Genomic DNA, 20,008 nt, shown 5'->3' on the forward strand with positions numbered 1-20,008 from the left:
AGTACTCCAAATTGTTCCGCCCTCATCTCCTTTTCCCCCAGATATTGAGACTGTTTTCAGAATCATAAGATTTTAAAAGAAGATTAATTCTCAGTTCTTCTGATGTTTATTTGGGGATTCTCAGCCCTGATTATATAGCTGGATGATGTCTTTAAGCCTGAAAATTAATTTTTTTTTGTTTGGTTTGGTTTTTTTTTTTAAGCAACAGTTGAAGTCATAACAAGACTCCAGGAGCAGGAGTTGCCCTTGGTATCACAGAAGTCTTTTAATTTCACTGATAATTTCCCCCCTCTAGTCAGTTTTCATTTTTCAATCTCATTCCCACGTTGCATATACTCTTACATGTGAATATATAATGTGTTTTACGTTACTGCATCCAGCTCTGGGGTCCTCAGCACAGGAAAGACATGGACCTGCTGGAGTGAGTCCAGAGGAGGGCCACTAAGATGATCAAAGAGCTGGAACACCCCTCCTTATGAGGAAAGGCTGAGGGAGTTTGGAGCCTGGAGAAGAGAAGGCTCTGGGGAGACCTTAGGGCGCTTTCCAGTACCTAACAGGGGCTGATGAGAAAGGTGGGGGAAAACTTTTTAGCAGGGCCTGTTGCAATAGGACAAGGGATAATGGTTTTAAATTAAAAGAGGGTTGATTTAATTTAGATACAAGGAAGAAATTTTTTATGATGAGGGTGGTAAAACTGGAACAGGTTGCCCTGAGAGGCGATAGATGCCCCCTCCCTGGAAACCCTCAAGATCAGTGTGGGTGGGGCTCTGATTGAGTGGAAGGTGTCCCTGCTTATTGCAAGGGAGTTGGACTAGATGACCTTTAAAAGGTCCCTTCCAAGCCAAACTATTCTGTGATTCTATGATTATGGAGGAAATCCTGGCTCACAACAAGCACACATGGTGGATGTTTTGCAATTGAATGAGAGCTTCACTTCCTGAAAATTCAAAGTCCAGCATTTATTCCATTACCACTTTCTTTAATAGGAGAACAGTGTGTTGGCCATTGAAAAGAACATAGATCCAGAAGTTTGCTCAAATCTCTCCTGCCTGGATACTGGAAAATGTCACAACAGCTCAGTCATGCTCAAATATTTCTCTTGAATTTTCTAGCAGTTCTCAGATCCATTACCCTGGCTGCCTGGCTCCCCCGATCTCGTGACATGGCTGCAACGACAGAGCAAAATTCTCTAAACCTTGCTGCTGACACTAATGGCTGATGACAGCCCTGATGCTGCGCATGGTAAGATCAAGGCAGGGTCCCTGGTGTCAGTGGTGTGTTTAAAGGCTGAAGCCATCACTGGCCCAGTGGTCTTTCCCATAGGGACATCCTAGCTGGGCAGACAGGGTCTCATCTGCTCCTGGCCTTTTGTGGACAGTTCTTCACAGACTATCTGGAGCAAGCCTGCCAACAGCCATCTATAATACGGTTACAGCATTGTGGGCTCCCCTCTGTGACCCCCTCCCAGCCCCAAGTTAAGAGTCAGTTCTGGGCTCTAACCTCCAGGGACAGAGATGTTCCAGGGGAGAGGCACTGTAGAATTTCCCCCCTGCCCTTCCCTGAAGTTCCACCCTGGTTTCCTCTCCTTCCCCTTGGCCCAGTGCCTACCTTCCCCTGGCTTAGCATCCCCTGATTGCTCACTGCAGCCATACCCTGCTGTCCATTGTGTCTGTACCACTCTGCCACTCTGAACTGAAGTGAACCTGGCTATCCCAGTGGCTTGCTCCAGATGCGCACCAGATGCAAACACAAATCCTTGTCCTTGCCTCACTCTGCACCAAGGACAAACAGACAAATTGGGTACTCAGCTAACCAGCAAAATTTCTTTCATGGCAAAATGTACCCAGACACCAAGACAACCAGGAATACCAGTTGCTTGGTGCTCCTGGGACATGCCTGTTTGATGGATTTCCTTGTTGCTACCAATAACTGTGAGATTAATTCCTGCAGCATTATCATTAACAGCATAGAGGGCTCACACATGTGCCTGGGCAGCCTTCTCCAGCCCTTATTTGAGAGCAAGAATAGCAGCTGACAAGTCTTGTGAGGTAAATGTAAAGGTCAGCTGTTGCCTCCCTGGATGAGGGCTGTCAGGAGGAGAGAGGCACAGAACTCTCCTGCCTGCATGCTTCTCACATCTTCTGCAAGTCCCTTCCCTGCTCAGAAGAAGAGAGCAATGCTGTGAGGTCTCCAGAAGTGCTTTTTGGTGTTGTCCAAGAGGGTATGGGAGCAGCTCCTCCCCATGTTACCCTCACTGGTGGGAATATCCCCCTGAACAGGCAGGGCTTTGGGCAAAGAGAAGGCTCTGGCTGGGGCAGTAGGTCCATACTTGGGATTCCTGAGCAGTGCACACTGCCCCTGCTCAACTGTGGGCCAGGCCATCCCTGCAAATCCACCCATATGTGAGCTGCTGGGAACAGCTCTGTTTCTCCCAAACATGGTGGAACCAAGAGGATATTCCTAAGGAATTTTTCCTTCTGCTGGGACCCTCAAACCTATATAATTATGTCTTGTGAGCAGACATCTAGGATCAAGAGTATGAATATGAAGTCGTGAATGAAAATAGTTTGCTAGTTGAGCTAATGAACTTGGTCTCAGATAATGCAAGATTCGCTCCTGCTTCTTACACAGCTCCTGGACAGATACTTGATAAATTTCTTCACCCTCTAGTGCTGTTTTTCCCACTGGAAAGTTTGGGAATTTAAGGTGCTTTACTCTCTCTCTCTCATGGGACTGTAGGAAAATCTGGTACAAGTTATAGGTGGAGCTCTGCTGTAAGATTGAGGTGCACCACAGAAAATCTCTGTGACAGGAGCATGTGACTTCCTTCCCAGAGCAAGGTGATTGAAAAATGAAAGAGAAATTAAAAGTGAATGAGAGAATTTTGAAGACTTCTGGGGTCAGAAGCAAGGGCAGATAGCTGAAATACTTATCAATTTCATTCTTCATCCTGATCTACAACATACTTTTTTGTATATAATTGATTTATTTTGATTGATTTTTATAACTCACTTTAATTGAGGTTCTCTATGGTTATTCTAGCAAATTCAGTCTGCTGCAGAATAATAGGCAAATGTATTTTGTTCTTAAGGTGACTTATCACCTTCAGGCAGAGTAAGATATCCTAAATTTTATTTTTCTTTTTCTCTCAGTTGTCCTAGAATCCATAATTTTTATAATTATCAGATACAGATTTCTTTGTATCAAGACTACCAAAAGGTGAAATGGAAGTGTGATGTACACATGTGTCAGTGCATGATTGCTGGCATCTCAGAGTGAGTGAGTTGAGCTGGGTTCACCTGAAATAGTCAGACTGTAAGATTGTGTGTCTGATCACAGAGATCAAGAATGATGGGGATCACATGAAGGGGTACTGTGAGATGTGGAAATGTTTGCTGAACTCACCAATGCAAAAAATCCTTGCTGCCTTCTGACAAAGTGGCAATGAAATATTGCACTGTGGTAGAAAGTTGATCTACATCTGGTGTGTGTCCTTCCATGTTTGTAGCTGGACATCTTCAAAAATACCTGGGATAAGAGCCATACCCTCAGTTTAACATCATCCCCTCTGTATTACCATACTTAGAACTGTGTGATCTCTCTGCTATGGTCAGTCATTGAGGAGGGGATTCTTCTCACCTCACATTGCTGTCTAAGAATTCAGTGACCAGGCAAAGGTGGTTGTCTGCACTCCCTTTATAGACAAGCGAACAAGGTGAACGTCTCCAGAAACCTGAAGGTGCTCTGTTGCGGTGGGGTGCATCATGCTCTGGGCATGCTTTTGCTTTCCCTGAGCTACCTCAGAGCAGCTGTAATTGCTTTTCAGTAGGTGCCTGAGTTTGAGATCACCAAGGCTAAAGGGCAAGAGCACTCAACCCAAGTCAGAGGAGAGGAAATGGGCCTCATTAGTGCTTTTTATTTCTAGACAATGTTATTTTGTGATTCACTAAAATTTCTGTTTACTCCTGATGTTTGCAGAATGAGTCAAATACGAACACTTTTCTTATGAAGGGTATGCTAATCTCAAACTATAACACTAAACAAAAATCTCTAATCCAGATGTATCTGATGACCTCCTTATATTCTTTTTTCACCCCTCTTTGAGAAACCAAGATTTCTTCTGTTGCAATCTCCTTCAGGAGTGACAGCTGACATTTCAGTCAGAAACTAGTGACTCTGGAGAAAGGACTTTTATATTCCTAGGCAGTCAGTTCTGCATTTGAAGTGCTGAGGGAAGTACTTTTTTTCATTTCTGTATCTGTGATATTTTATATTCCTCATTATCAAGACATCCGACTGTCTCACAGTGTTCCCTGCATTGCTGCAAGCCCTCTCACATATCACTCAGGATCTATGAGGAAAGTGGGGTAATAGGACCATGTTGGCTTAGAAACAAGCTTGTGTGAGCCACTGCAGACCATGCTCAGAGCCAGGGGTGAGGGAAAAAATGGAGGAGGAGAAACTGGCATGTTGTACAGCTCTTGTGGAAACTTGAGGATCCCAGCCTGCTTCCATGTTGCATTTGCTATACCTGGATTTTTTCAAGGGACAAAACTGTCTGCCTAAAGAGACCTAAATAATACTGTAAATTATTAAAAACATAACATAGCCTGTGCCATTTCTCACTGGCATCAATCTTTTGGAGAAATGCATCTCTGTCTTATCCAGATATCACCCCTAACACAAAAAAAATATTATTTTGATCAAAATTCTTCTTTCTTTACATTTATGATCCCATTATTTTAAGAGGTTTCTGTGTTTTTAAACAGTATGTTAAACCTAAAAATGGAGACACTGTGATAAAACTCATCCCAGAGCACATCTAAAGGGCTCGAGTTTAATAAGTATACCTCTTACATTTTCCTTCCATTGATTGAACTTAGCTCCTGTTTATTTGAACCTCTTGTTCTCACTGAAAGCCATGCTGACATGCTTTAAAAGCATACAAATAACTGCTGCTGTGACTATCTACACAATATATTCTGTTCTGTAATACACATTTCAGTTCATGAATGCCTGAGCAAAAAGTGGTAATGAAGAGCTAAATCTCTGGCACTACTACTTGTTTTTCCATTTGTTTCTTCATGATGCACAAGATCTGATTCTTTGGTACTTTGCAAAAAGGGCATCTGAGGCTGGAGCTAGGTACAACTAAAATTGAAGTTTAGAGCATCCTTAAGGAGATGCTCAGAATTGGACTGTGGCCAACCTCATACATTAAGTGGTTTTAATTTTGTTATTTTATTAAGGAAATGGAGTTCAGATTTATCACTTTGCATCAACAGCATGTGACCACCTGTTCTGTCCCAACTCCTCACTACGATGGGAAGCACTCAAGTGCGTGGCCCCAGGAGTTTATTGTCTAGGCAAGATAAAACCAATAAGTTTTCTGTAGAGTTCTCCAATTTAAAGGGAAGGATATGATTGATGTTTCAACTGAGGCAGTGAAGAAAGAGGACTGAGAGGCATTGGCAAAGATGATGGGATGCAAAAATGGAAGAACACATATTACACATGGAATGGATGTTGGGCAGAAGTTATTTCTAGAAGCTGGGCAGCACTTCCTCTTGAAGAGATCAGAGGGCAAGAAACCCAGATGGACACATTGATGTAATATGGTCTGGAGTCTGAAGACATACTGGTCATGGGAGGTCATGGTCATGGCCTCGAAAAAAGCTCCACTTGGGATTAGGACAGGCTGGAGAAGAAGTCCTTAGCTGAGGAGGGCAAACAGGGAAAGCACAAGGCCATGGCATTGAAGAGGTGGGGAAGATCAGCTAGTGGAGTCGAGAAAGGGAAAAAAGAGCAGTTGTTGCCTCCACGCAAACAGTGCGAAACAATGGAGAGGAACCAAGCACGGGCCAGACCGCGGGAGCGGGTGCCGGCAGCGCGGAGCCGGCGCCGGGACGAGCAGGCGGCGCTGCCGTCGGTGGCAGGGCAGAAGGAGCGGAGCGCCCCCCGGGCGACGCTCCCTGTCCCGGCAGATGCTCCCGGGCGGCCCTGGCAGCTGTCTCGGCCTTCCCCGCCACCCCCGGTGCCTTTCCGCCTCCTCTCCCGCCGGCGGGGTCCCTGACAGCTTCGGTGCCAGCGCTACCGCGGGTCCCTCCCGGCACCGGCACCTTCCTCTTCCCCGCGGGCTCGGCTGCGCCCCTGCCCGCTTTGCGGGGCGAGCGCTGCCCCGGCCCGAGCCGACGCCGGGAGCGGAGCAAAGACCGGACCCACGCAAAACACGCGCCCCGCGAAGCCTCCTGCGCCGACCCGCCACAGTCGTCCCGTGAGGGCGGGCTCGGAGGCGGCGGAGGCCGGGGGGCCGGGAAGGACAGAGGATGGAGAAGGAGATTGCCCGGGATAGCAGCGCCGGCCCCGCTCGGGTCGGGTCCCTCCCCGCGGGCCGGCCCGCGAGTGGAAAGTTTCCCCGGAGTGACCTCTCATAGTACGCGCCCGCTAGGAAATCTCATTCAAGTATTTTTGTCAATGGGGTGGGGGGGGGGGGGGCATCCTGCTCCCCGGCCCCCGGCCCGGCTGACGTCACTGCAGAGGCGATAAATATCTGTTGATATAATTGGACGTGAGATTTGGGGTTGCGATAGCGAAACTCGGCCCATCCGCGCTCCGACGGGCCCCCATGATTTATTCAGCAGTAGATCGGGGCACGCAATCGGGCTGTCAGGGAGAGCGTCAGCTTATTAGGCAAGTTCTGCGTGATTCCAGGAGAGGGTCTAAGCTATAAAAATCCCGCGCCCCGGCTCTGATTAGTACCAAATCTGATCCCAAGTTCGCCAGGAGCCGGCTCCGAGGGAGAGCGAGAGGAAGGGACGCCGGGCACCGCCGAGTCCCGCCGCCGCCCGCCCTGCCCTACCGCCGCCTCCGCCGCCCCAGGTAGGTGCGCGGCCGCGCCCGGGCGCGCAGCGGATGTGCTGCCCTGCGCTGAGCGGGGCTGAGCACCGCGTCCCGCGGGACACGGGGAGCTGTCCTGGCCGGACAGGGATCGGGGAGGTGGGGAACGGGAGCTTAAACCCCACAGCTCGTGGGGAGAGCCGCCCCGCCACAAGCACCCCACGTTCCCCCTCTCCTCGGGTGGGTGAAGAGGCACGGGTCGCGAACACGCGTGAATGCTCTGCAGGGGCTCAGCCCAGCCTGGTCCTCCGGAGCCGCTGCCGGCGTAGCCCGGAGCCGCCCCGCGGGGCTGTTCCGCGGGATTGTTCTGCGGGGAGCGGCCGCCTCGACGGCGCGGCTGGACGGGCCGGGGTGAGCGCGGCCGGGGGTGCTGTGCGGGGAACGGAGGGACGCGGAGCGGCGCGGAGCGGCGCGTTTCAGCACCGGGACAGCGGCGGTGGGTTCGCCCCCTCCCCGGCCGCCCGCTGCCCACCCCGCCGCTGCGGCTCGGCTTTGTAACCCAACCCCCGTCCCCCGTCTGCCCCCGCAGGTTTGGGCCCCGATCATGAAGATCCCGCTGCTGGTCTCCACGGGAATCCTGCTGGTCGCCCTCCTGCCCTGCCAGGAGTGCAGAGCTCTCAGCAAGAGCCCGGCACCCGCCCCTGGGGCTCTGCACCAGCCAGATTTCTTCCAGCAGCAGCAGCGACAGCAGCAGCAGCAGCAGCAGCAAACTCTGCCCGTCCTGCTCCGCATGGGAGAAGAGTATTTCCTGCGCCTGGACAACCTTCACAAGAGACCCGTTGGCTCTTTCTCCGCCTCCTCCAGCGGCACCAGCCACCTACAGCCCGAAGCCTCCGCCAGCAACTTTTTCCGGGCGGCGGTTCAACAGCTGCAGCAGCTGCCCGAGCGCTCGCCGGGGAACCGAGAGGACGGCGAAGCCGAGGGTGAGGCGGTGGAGAGGGAGAAGCGATCCGAGGAGCCCCCTATTTCTCTGGATCTGACTTTCCACCTCCTGCGAGAAGTCTTGGAGATGGCCCGAGCCGAGCAGTTAGCGCAGCAAGCTCACAGCAACAGGAAACTGATGGAGATAATCGGGAAGTGAAACGGCCCCTCCCCGCCTTGCCAAAGAGATTCCGCAGTTAGCACAAGAATAATTACACCGTCCGATGTACCATAGTGCTGCTCTGATGTCATCTCTTTATTTTTATATAGCTTTAAACCTAGAAGGGCATACTCCGAACAGCCTCTGTCCCTTGACTAGCATGCACAACCGTGTACCAAGTGCAGAAACACGAGTGTCGTTTGTAACCTCCCTTACCTTTATTTATTTCTCCATTTCCCAGTTATTCTAGTGCCATCGCTACGTAGGGATGTGTGAGCATTGGAAGAAATGGTGCCAAGAAGACAGAAAACTTTTCTGTTGGGGGCAGGGAGGTGGGAGGGGGAATCTCTGTAAGCTACTTTAAATCCACTTTTTTTTTTTTTTTTCCTGTAAACATTTTCACAATAAAACATCTTTTCAGCGCTCGGTCGATTTGGTTGTGTAAGAGAATGTTTAATATTTATATTTTTAATAAAAGCTGCAAAGTAAAGATGCCTTGATAGACTTTCTTGCCTAGACGCCTGAGGGCTGCTCCGCCTCCCTCAGTGTTCACCGGGGCGGGGGGACACCCGCGGCCGTGGACACCCAGAGCCGCGGGGAGCCCTGGATCTCCCCCGGGGATGTTTTCCCCCCGCCCCGGGGAGCCCCGTCTCCGCGGGCTCTCCCGCAGGCGCGCCCCGACGCCGCCGGCCCCGGACGGGGGCTGCCCCCGCCGCCGCCCTCGGCGCAGGCTGCTCCCGGGAAGAAGGTGTCGAGGGCAAATCGGTGCCCCCAGAGCTGCCGAATCCCACCTCTGCAGCCCCCTCCTCGGGGAGGGGCCGGGATCGGGCAGCCTCCTCCCGCCGGGGAGCAGCGATGGGGAAAGCGGTGAGGCGCTCCCGCATCTCTTGCGTTTTCGCATCCTCCCCGCACCACAAAAGGGCAGGTTCCTCCCTGCTTCGGCTTCCCCCGTCCCGTCGGCCGTGCCCAAGTGGGGTCTCCCCCAGGGGCTTCTAGGGAGGCTGCAGTGGGTGTGGAGAAACTTCCCGGGAGGAGCTGGGGGAAATCTCCAGGACGACTGGGGAGAAAATAGTAAATCCCTCACCCCGAACCAAATCCCAGGGAGAAGCTGCTCCAGCAGCCGGAGGCGATGCGGTGGCGGTGCTGGGCGGCGCTCGTTCTGGGCTGTGTGAGTTCCAAAGCTTTGCACGGAGCTCGCCTGTGCATTCTCCAAAACTCTCGCAGGAGAGTTTTCCAGGGAACGCTCTCCAGGGAAAACAGATACCAACGAGGGTCGGTAGCAACGGGTGTCCAGGACAGGGGCTGACCCCACACAGCTTGCTAACCAGTCTGCACTGCCAGACTGCACTCACCAGTCCTGCTGGGGCACAGCACAGCCTTATGGCCCCACACAGGCCCCTGCCCAAACAGCGCAGTGAGGGCCTGGCTCGGGGATTTGGGAAAGATCCACACGTAACCCTAGTGCAGAGCTTGACACCTGGTCCCCTATGGCACCAAGCACTCCCGGCAGCCTGCCAATCTCTTAAACACTGCTGAGTGTTGACACCCTACTCCCAGTGACAAAAACCAGAGAGTGATGCCTTCAGTACAACTTGTAGAGCCTCTTTTAAGACACAAATTTGATTTCATTTGATGGCTCAACATCTACAATGCACATGGAATAGGACAGCATCTGCCTTTTCTACAGCACAACACAGGGGCTTCAAATTAAACCTTGAGTGAATACCTGTGACCACCTTATTGCACCCAGGTTTAATGTACACACACCGATGGCAGAGAAGACACGGACACAGGTTACGGCTGGAAAGACTGGGGCAGCACTTCAGCAACTGCCCCACATACTCACAGCTGTGTGGGGGTCTTGGCCAGTGCTTTTGGTAAGTGTCTCTTCCTCACTCCTGCCACTAGGAACCTTCCTTACAAATAATGTGTTTCTGCAAGCGTCATCTGTTGTGGTTTAGTAGGAAGAGCAAGTGAAAAGGAAGAAATGGCAGCTTCCTTCTTCCCTCCCGTGTTCAGCCTCCGCAGCCTGGGAGGCACCAGTACTGTTAGACACAACCCTGACTTGGGTATGCCAAGGACATGATAGTGTCACTGAAGTCACCAGCACTGACAAGCGGGGACACACGAGGATACTGAGGAGAAACACTGTTTTGGCAAAGGATGCTACTAGAGAATATCATACCAGCATTTTAGCTAAGAACATTGGTGAAGTGTTTACACCTACATGGGGACGTGCCATCAAGTGAGTTACAAAACACTAGCAGTGCTCAGCCTAAAGCTGTAGTGATGCTTCTTCCCCCTTGGAAGCAAGAAATTATTGGAAAACACTCTGACTACAATACATACAGTAATCCGTCCCCATGCTCCCCTCCCTCTTAGGGCTGTCAATTGAAGGGTATGATGTGGAGGTTAGCTGAGTTCCTAGGAACGAAACCTGCTTGGATGCCCCTTCCCAGGCCAGTTTCTTTGCTGACTGCAGCCAGGCTGCCTGCGTTCACGGTCCTTCCGAGGAGAAGCACACCAGAAGCCAGCCAGAGTGAGTCATCATTCATTCAGTGAGTTCAACCACGAGAAGGAGAAAACATGACGAGCCGGCTCGTCACCCCTCTCACTGCTCACGGGAGCTTCCTCCACTTGTCCTTGAGTGTATGGCTCAGAACCAGTCTGCAAAGGAAGGAAAGGTTGATAAATGGAAGAAGAAGATATGAATTGCTTTAAAATCCTTAAGATTTCACAACATGCAGGGAAACAGAATGAAGTGGGAAAGAAGGAAAAAGGCAGGGAGCGTGGAAATTTGGGAAGCTAAGACAAGACTTCTGACATCAAAGAAGTCAGAGGGACTTTTGCCATGACCAGTGTCTGAGGCAGGATTATGCTGGGTGAGCGTGTTGCATCTGTGCAAAGGGCTTAGTCCTGATTTGGACCTCTGGAATATTATTGCACTGAAGGTGATAAATGCCTGTTCAGAAGTGATCCTGAGCCAGCTTGGCTTGTGTAGCTGGGCCTCCAGATTGATGTGAACCAGAGCCAAATGTTATTGCCAGTGCTTTGCCACTCAAAATGATACTTGTTCTTCTGTTATGAAATCTGCCTTGGAAGGTTTTTTTTTTTTTTCCTACTTTTAAGTCTTCTAATATTTATTTCACTTCAATTTAATTCAGTTGAGGAACAGGAAATAAGTGATACAGACATATAAACTTCAGTTTATATGCCTCTCTTTTTTGCATAGGTATCCTACACTTACAGTAGGAAAAGGAATCTGGACATGTATCTGTAGCTGCTAATAAAAGGAATTTCTACAATTAGTTGAATATTTAACACACCAGGGTAATAAGCGGAAATATTTTACTAGTTCCAGATCTCTTTGGCAAAGGATGAAGACTGCTTTGTGATAGGATCAGAAATCCTATTAAAGATAAAATATATAAAAATGGGTGATTTGCTAGCTAAGGAAAGCCTTGTGTCTTCATCATTAAAACTGCAATTTAACTTGCAAGATACAGGATTTTTTTCCCTGATGTATTCCTAGATGCACACATATGTTATTGTACATTCCTAAAATGAAACCAGCCACACCGCCAGTCTTCTGTGTGCAGGATTTTAGCTTACTTTGGAAACCTCAGCATGATCTCAGGTGAACTATTTGATGTCAACATACTACTCAATAGAGGTCAAATGACAAAGTAGTAGCCTCTGAATTCCAACATCTCAGTCATTTACAGAATTGTCCTAAACCAGAAAGTTACTTAAGCAGTGTTGCTAATAGATACATCCAGCAACAAGCATTGAAGCAGGGATGCTTTTGAGGAACTGAAGCATGGGATGGATGATTTTACTAAGCATTTTCGTAAGTACTTACTGTTAAAGTGTACAACAAGAATAAATAAGTACTAGTGGTAAGTATAAATTAGCTATTGGGCTTCATTCCAGTTACTAGCTATTTAAGTGTCACCGACAAACAAGACAGCATGAAAGTATGAAAAGAAACAGATCCCCATTTCTTTATTTATGTCTAATTAGAGTTCACAGTGCCACTTTTACCAATATCCTTGATTGCTCTAAATTGAAACAGTTCTATTAATTTCAATGAAATATTATCTGAGAAACTGCTTTGCTATTTGAAATGTGGACCAATCTTTGACTTAGATTCATATTTTCAAAGCAAGGCACTCATTGCTTCTTACTGCAAAACCCAAACAGGGATCTCACAGATGAAAACAGCTTGTGCTTGCTAACTTTTTAATATATTTTATGGAGACCACAAGCATGGTGAAAACATGGGAGAACCAGCTGTTTACTTGAATGCAAAAGCCCATTTCCAGCAGTGCTGGTGAGAAGGGCTGTCTCCCAGGCTCATGCAAAAGTATGGTAAAGAATTGGGCCCAGGGGGCCAGATCTTCAGCTGAAAGGCAGGTAACTAATTGAGGACTGATTATAGAAGATCTGCCTCTCAGCCCTGGAAAGTTCTGATTGCAAATCTTTCAACCTGATTACAGTAAATACATGGCTAGACTCTCTGAGTTATAAGGCATTTGGTGCTCTCTTCATCTTGGTAGATGCAGGTGGTTTATTTATTTTATTTTATGATGCTGAAAATTTTGCCTTTGTTTTTGGAAAGGCAGTCAGAGTGCCTGGACTAGCTAAGAGTAATTTTGAAACTGGTTGTACAATTTTGGGCACCAAGCCCTCAGCAGTGTGTGTGAGCAGGCATGGTCCTCACTTCTCACCCTTTGAAGGAATAGGACTGGCAAGAGGTTTAAAACACAATTCCCGCTTTTTATTTTTTTTTTTTTTATTTTAATCCACACTGGTACCTTGCCATTTCTCTTCCTATGTAAGGATGGCTTCCTTTAGCAGTTTCACGTGCTATTCTAACCAGCCACTATCCAAAAATTTACATTAAATCAAGAAGAATAACTTTAAAGCAAAGAACTATCTACGAGTTTAAAGTTATACTAAGGGTTTCATAGGATTTGGACCCAATATATAAGAAGAAAGAAAGCACAATGCAATGATTTAGACTGGCAAGCTGACTGCATTACCCTGTTAACCAGCGCTGCTGGTACTGCATTTCAAGCAAAACAATCTTTGTCTGCATCACTGCCAAAACTGTATTTCATAATGAGTTAACTCCTTCATATTTTGCTGTGATGACATCTTCCTGTGTCAGCAAAACAGTGCTGGAACTCCAACACATTCCCACTGGGTTTGGCTGGATGAAGCATTTGCTCCCTGCACCTTGCTGCGCTCAGCAGGCTGCTAGTCTGCAATACCTCGATGTGCCTTTCCAAAACCAATCATTTTCCATCACACCCAGCCAGGAGTGAAGCAAGCACAAAACTGACAGTAGGGCCATTACTTGGCTTTTAGGCTTGTATTTTCACACCTGTGACACTTCAGTGTTTGTCTCTGAATCACACCATGACTGAGGTATGCTCTCTTCGTGTAAGACAAGAAACCATCAAAAGGTGCCAGCAGCAACTTTGTCTATGTTATTAAGTCCATTCTTCCCTTCCAACAGCAACCCACACAACTCAGAGTTATACAGTGTTCTGGAATTGTCCAAGACAAAGATTTCAGCTGTAGGTTTTACAGAAAAAGACCCGTTTAAAACCAGCCTGTGATTGTGAAAGACAGAATGCAGAAGCAGGTCATTTGGATTAAGGCATTTGACCGATCTGTAGGTCCTTGTAGTCTCATGCTGGATTATCTTGCTCTCCCTGTTACTGCAACCCTACTCTGCTCCCAGAGGAAAGCTCAGTGCTGAGCATGGCACAACCCTTGCCACATGCTTTTAAGACAGTCCAGATTCAACACTTCATTGTGTCTGTCCATTCCTATTAGGCAACTTGTCAAGCTTCTACCCGAGCTTTATCTTTGCCTGGGAGATCTCATGGGTAGGACTTGTTTTTCACATTACCTAGAGTAACAAGTCCCAACCCTTTGGGTCCCTAAAAGTAATAAGGAATAACTAAAGTGCTCAGATTACATTAATGCTGAGAGAGTGCTGAATACTTACACTTTGATTTATGTTTTCCCTTGTGGTGTTGAGTGACATTAGATGGTGCTTTCAATAAGCACCAGGAATTTTCACCAGGCCAGCTCATGAAGCAGGGAGAGAAGTACACCATGCATGACTGATGGTTGGTTTTGTTTTTCCCATAAGCAAAGTCCAGGCTGGAGTTTACATGCCAATTCTATGGAGGCGCTGAGTAACCACAACTCCCACTGAGCAGCCATTCAGCACTCCTCAGCATCTGGCACGCTAGAATTTGCATGAATAAACAGTATAAGGATCTCAGAGTTGAACCTGATGAGTTGTTTCAAAGTTGAAAATATTCAGCATCTTTCAGTATTTGCTTCCTTAAGCAGGAAGCAAATCTGTGTAAGGTTCTTGTAAAAGGATGTGGAGACAAGGAAAGAGGTCAGTGGGATGGTTTGCCATAACATTTTCACTTATTAGGTCCCAGTAGTTATCCTATTTATGCTGGGGGGAAACATGTAGAGTAGGCCTTTTATATATTTGAAATACCATGAAGTCTACACATTGATTTCTGCTCTACACATTGATTTCTGCTTTACCAGCATTAAGGTACAAAGGTACTTGTAGGTACAAAGGCTGGGATCTGTATTGACAAACTTTAGTCATCCACAAACAAGATACCCACTCAAGCAAACTCTGTTCATACCCTCTAATGGAAGTGATCAGAGAAAGGCACAACCAGAGGCTGATTTGTCCCATCTTCAAAGAAGTGGATTGCTCTCTGAAGGTACCTGTTTCACTCTACTGGCTCTACAGACACTCTGGGTGACTGGGTTAGACTACATCTGGCTTTTAAGCAATTATACAAGAAAGATTCCAGCCAAGTATTTCAGGATATCAAAACATTCCTTGACAGGAATTCAGAATTTTGACTGTAGTATTATTTTACAAGATCACAAACTCTTAAATTTAGGAAGTGGGAAGGAAAGGTGAAGGGCTGAATGGCTTCATAATCTAATGTAGATGGATAAGGTGGTTTGTTACAATCTATATGAATGTTTTCTGGAGCAACAATGCTACCCAAAGCAGGTTCTGCCCCTTGGGTCCCCATTCACCTCTTCCTGCTTTGGTTCTGTGGTTCACTGTCCATTTGCATTGCTGCAGCTCTTTGAAGGGCTGTGCTAAGAGTGGGAATGTCACTGGAACAACATCAATTTTTTTATTGGTTTTCTTGAGGTGAAGGAAGCTATTTTTAAACCTGGATCATTTGAATGATTTGACTTCAGCACAACTCAACAAACAGCTGCCTCAGCACAAATGCCCTATAAGTGGTGGCATCTGGGAAGCAATAAGAGGCAGGGCCATTTGGCAAAAAAACTCCTCAATCACCTTTGCTGCCAGAGGAAAAAATGGATCCACACCCTTAGATGCACATGTACTACCCAATGCCTTTGCTGCCTTTTCTTTATCCAGCAGGAGAGCAAGGGTGTGAATTTGTTAGAAAGTGTGGGTCTTGGGAGAGAGAAGAAGTGAAAATACAGGTTTCTTGCTTCCAGGGTTTCTGTAACCTCAGAAAATAAGCTAGAAATTAAATTTAATTCCCATTTTTAGCTGGCTTGTTTAGAAACAACCCCTAGTGTTGACAAGAACAGGCATGATTAAAAAATGCTAGCTGGTTGCAAAGCAATCACAGAATCTGTAGGCTATGTTTGTCTGCCTCAAATGTCAAGTGTTACACTTCTGGCACTCAACACTTCCAGGCAGTGGAAACAAAGGGAGCACAACAGGTTATTTTTAAATAGTTTAAACTTTAGTTCAAGCATTTTGTTTTCATATTTTTATGCAGTCTAGCTCCTTCAGCATAACACCTGGCAGCTGTCACGTATATCATAACAATATTGTTTTAAAGCTAAGAGGCTGCTTATTTTGCATGGATCTTTTTTATCAGTGGGAATCAACACAGCATTCTCCAAAATATTTGCTACAAATATTACCTACCACAGAAATACATAAGGTAGCAGACAAAATTATATGCACATACAAGCTCCATCAGACACAGAATTAGACGTATCACTCTCTTAATAGTGGTCACTAATGAATTTTAAAAGTTCATTGGGAGGAAATGCCTTTCTTCTATAGGTCATCATTATATTACAATTATCATTATATGGATAATGTCTAATGTAGAGTCTTTTACATAATGATCTCAAAGTGATAAAATATATTTCAGAGGAAAACAGCCCAACTGGCTTATTTTGGTATAGGTTCCATGCATCTCCCATGAGACACAGAGGTCCAGACACTTGAACCTGTGGTGGAAACTGCATTAGAGCATGGTGTGGGAGAACAACTTTCTTCTCAGCATTACTTGGGACAAATGACATACAGTTCCCCTATATAAGTCACCTATTTTTTTATGACTCAAAGAAGAAAAGGCAGAAATAACATACTTTTGTAATATTTGACCCATTGCTGCACCTCATTGATCCAACTTTTTATTAAGAGTAATTAACTACATATTTGCATGAAACCTAGTCCTACTACTGGCCAGGAAAATTAAGGAAATCCAAGAGCAGAGTCTTAAAAACACATGAATATTAAGGCTGCATGATCAGAACAGTCTGTCCTGCATCTATCCACACCATTCTTCATTCCTCTTAGAGTGAAGATTTTTGGGACCTCCTGATCAATCAGACTTTTACCATTTGTACTCACTTCCAGCCCTGCTGGAGAACTGTCTAGCAAAGGAAGGAACCCATTGAGAGGCTGCAGGAGTAAGTGCTGGTCACGTAGTACACGCTGGTCACCAGTGCCAGGAAGCTACTCATGAATTCCAGTTCTTCCCTCTTCCTTCTACTGCTGCTTTGTCATACAAATAGATATGAATTCAGATTAACAAGTTAAATGTGAAGTAAAGAACTTCCAAGAACTTCTCCACGTAACCAATCTAATCCATGCTGTAGAAACTTTGCTATTAACTTTCAGGGAGAAGTAGCAAAAATAGTACTGGTTTAATGCCCTGTCTGTCTCTGTCAGGCAGTCTTTCCATTGACTAATGTGGACTTTTGTATTTCAAAGCTTTTTCTTCGTCTGCAAATGGCACTTTTGGAAATCCAGTGAATGACACAGTGATAGTTCAGGCTGTGATTCACCCTGGAGCTCCCGTTTGTGGGATCAGATAACAGAGCCAGCATAGCTTTGAGGTGTGTAGACATACACATCCCATGCTTAGAGGCTCATCCCGTGCTGCTCACATTGTGAGTGATTGACTGACCTGAGCTCTTGTAAGCCTGCAGGGGGTGAGAGTGGTGTATGTGAGCTGTGGGCACAGCACAGCCCCTCTGAAAGACAAAACCAGTGGAGGTGCAGGACAAAAAGTCAGATTGTCAGCTAAAGCAATCTGTTGCTATTCCTTAAAGCCTCCACATAATAGAAGAAGAAAGTCTTGGCCACAGTTACAACATTTTTTCCCTCATCAGCTGCTGCTGCTACCACTTTTTCTTTGTGTGCTCATTTTTCCATGTCTCCAGTTGCCTGAATCTGCTCCTTACTGCAACCACAGTGATTGAAGCTGTTATCCAAGCTATGACTCTGCTCCAAAACTCCAAAATTGCTCAGTGAGTAGCACTGTGATTGCCCAGATGGATGTCTGTCATGTCAAATCTCACATTGTAATCTCTGCTTGCCCGTTAGCAATGCTGCCTGCTTGCACAGCACTCAGCCAAGTGATGAGCAAGATATTAAATCAAGATTCCTTCTGTCCATCTCACACTGTTCCCAGGTGAAGTCCAAGGAAGCTGTGATAAATTCTGCTCTTAGGGGTTTGGATTCAGTCACAGTTATTGACCAGGTATTGACAGGGTATAGAGTACAGATCGCAGTCACTGTCACCAGAGGCAAGCTTGGAACTGACCTGCATCTGGGCAGGCACCAGCTCAATTTTTCTTTAAAAAGAAATTTATTTATTTTAGAAAATTAAAATTTGAATTTGTGCATAAATATAAAAGTGAATGTATTTTAAAAACAAATATTTTGCCAGATGTTGAAGAGGCTCATCAGCACTAATGGGGGAAATGACAGCTACATTTTCCTGGTAAGGCATTTTGTAATAGAATAAGTCATACAGCAAGTGTTTCATCATGAACAAAAACCACTTCTGTGTACAGAAGTGCTGAGCCAGGAGTGCTCTGAGTGACTGATCTGTATTTCGATCACCACCTTCAGTGGCTGAGATAGACTCAGGCAGATTTTATAGGGTGCTCTCTAAATTAAAGAGAGCAGTAAGAAATTCAGATCACTTATCCTCCAGGACTGTGAGATCCTCATTCTCTGCTCAGTCCAAGGCATGATGTCTCCATTTGACATCTGTAGCATGGTTTGAACATCGCAGCACCTCTTGGCTGCCAGCCAGGGATAACAGGGTTTTTAAATTAGTCACTGGTCTCTTACTTAATGACCTGAGGATTATTGCAAAGATGCCAGGAATATATATCACCTGGAAAGAGATACAAGACTGAATCATCACTGTGTGATATGTCTGTCTCCCCATTTTCCATTTAATTTTGGCTGCACATGCAGCCCCCTGGTCTTTATCTCCATTTTAAATGCACAATAGGTGGGCACTGCAGGGTGCTGCAGTTCAGCCCCTTACCTGCTCACAAGCCTGGAAACCCTGCAAGTGGAATGATACCCTACCCAAACACAGGGGCTCAGGCCCAGTTAACTAATTGCCACCACTGGGATTTTCAATCAGATAGGCTGGCATTTAAATGTTGATCCATCTTTAATGCTTACAGGACTACCAGTGCTGCTTTCCAGAGGTGAGTGAATGGCTGCACCGAAAGCCTGGGCTGTCTCGAGGCAGTAAGATAACTAACCAAATATTCCAAAAGCAGATGGTTTGTGTAGTTGTGATATTCATCTACCACAGTGTGATGTAAACCAGCAACAGTTCACCTGTGATTAAGAAATAGTTTTTGTTTACATTCTATTTTCCTTTCCAAACTCCTTAACAATGAGCAGAATGAGTGATGGTTGGAGGAGGAGGCTGAATGGAGGTAGAATTCAGTATTTAAATGAACTAGTCACAGAAAGACAATGTCTAGGTGAGCCTGCCTTTGTATTAATTTCAACAGGAAAAATAATTTTGTCCAAACTGTCAATGTGGAGATCCTTTTACTAGTAATAGACTGAAAAAAATGAACTATCCATAAATCAGATGGTATCTATGACTCACCAGACAAACAGCAGAGCAGACTATTTGAGGGAAAACTTCAGGTGAAGTATTTGCCACTCATATTAATTATGAGAAACTGTTGTCTGAAATCTGGTCTTAATGCATTGCTCTCACGACTCATCACTGCTGTCTCTGAATCACCCAGATAATTCTCAAAATTAAGGGAGAGGGAGGTGTTAAAAGAGGAACAATGAAGACTTTGCTGATTTCCTCTGCATGTATTGCCAAACTGAGAGGAAAAAAAAATCACCTGAAGCACAAAGTCAAGAAACAAAATGGAAATTTACAGACAAAATTTGCCGCCAATTGAGCATCAGCCTGAATGGCCACAGATGTAGCTGCTATCACTGAGTCCCAACTCACTGAGTCAAACTACAGAGAAGTAAAGGCAGAATTTCTTGATTGTTAATTGAGTTTCTTGCATCTAGTGTTTGCTCAGGTACAGGCTGAATGCTTCCCTCCCCCCCCCGGGGTGAAATTTAAGAGATATTTAGGAAGAAGATTGAAACAAAGTTTGATTTGGGCTTCTATACCAGCTGATTCAAGGGTCTTCTACAAAAAGCTCAGCTTCATGTAGGACACATGACTCATTTTGATTCAGTCAAACCTTGCAGATTTTTTAATTGTACAGGAATAAACCCATCAATTTTCTACCTAAGGAAAGGTAAAACACAGGTATATCAAGACCTAGATTGCAAATATCAAGTTGATTTTTGCTGTCTGCATTCCTGGATCTTTCATTAGCACTAAACACACTTGTTGCAGGGAGCAGAGAGCCTTTGGAACAGCAGCTGATGTCTTGGAAGAG

The 20,008-nt window shown here is 46.2% G+C and overlaps 2 protein-coding genes across 4 annotated transcripts in view; one reads left to right on the top strand and one right to left on the bottom strand.

Annotated features, from left to right (window-relative positions):
- Window positions 1–6,348: 6,348 nt before the first annotated feature.
- CRH (corticotropin releasing hormone) lies at window positions 6,349–9,040 on the top strand. Its single transcript, XM_068187807.1, has 2 exons — window positions 6,349–6,879; window positions 7,427–9,040. The coding sequence occupies exon 2, from the start codon at window positions 7,442–7,444 to the stop codon at window positions 7,976–7,978; it is 537 nt and encodes a 178-aa protein (XP_068043908.1). The 5' UTR covers window positions 6,349–6,879; window positions 7,427–7,441; the 3' UTR covers window positions 7,979–9,040.
- A 1,071-nt stretch (window positions 9,041–10,111) lies between these two features.
- The window catches only part of TRIM55 (tripartite motif containing 55), a 35,478-nt gene continuing 25,581 nt past the window's right edge, over window positions 10,112–20,008 (bottom strand). For 2 of the 3 annotated variants that reach the window (XM_068187779.1, XM_068187758.1), the window contains one exon: window positions 10,112–10,645. In XM_068187779.1, the coding sequence (XP_068043880.1) occupies window positions 10,526–10,645 (120 nt within the window). In that variant the 3' untranslated portion in view covers window positions 10,112–10,525. The remainder of the gene's footprint in view (window positions 10,646–20,008) is intronic. The other variant, XM_068187769.1, reaches the window with a different exon arrangement.

Source organism: Anomalospiza imberbis, chromosome 1 (assembly GCF_031753505.1).
Source record: "Anomalospiza imberbis isolate Cuckoo-Finch-1a 21T00152 chromosome 1, ASM3175350v1, whole genome shotgun sequence".
Taxonomy (NCBI): domain Eukaryota; kingdom Metazoa; phylum Chordata; class Aves; order Passeriformes; family Viduidae; genus Anomalospiza; species Anomalospiza imberbis.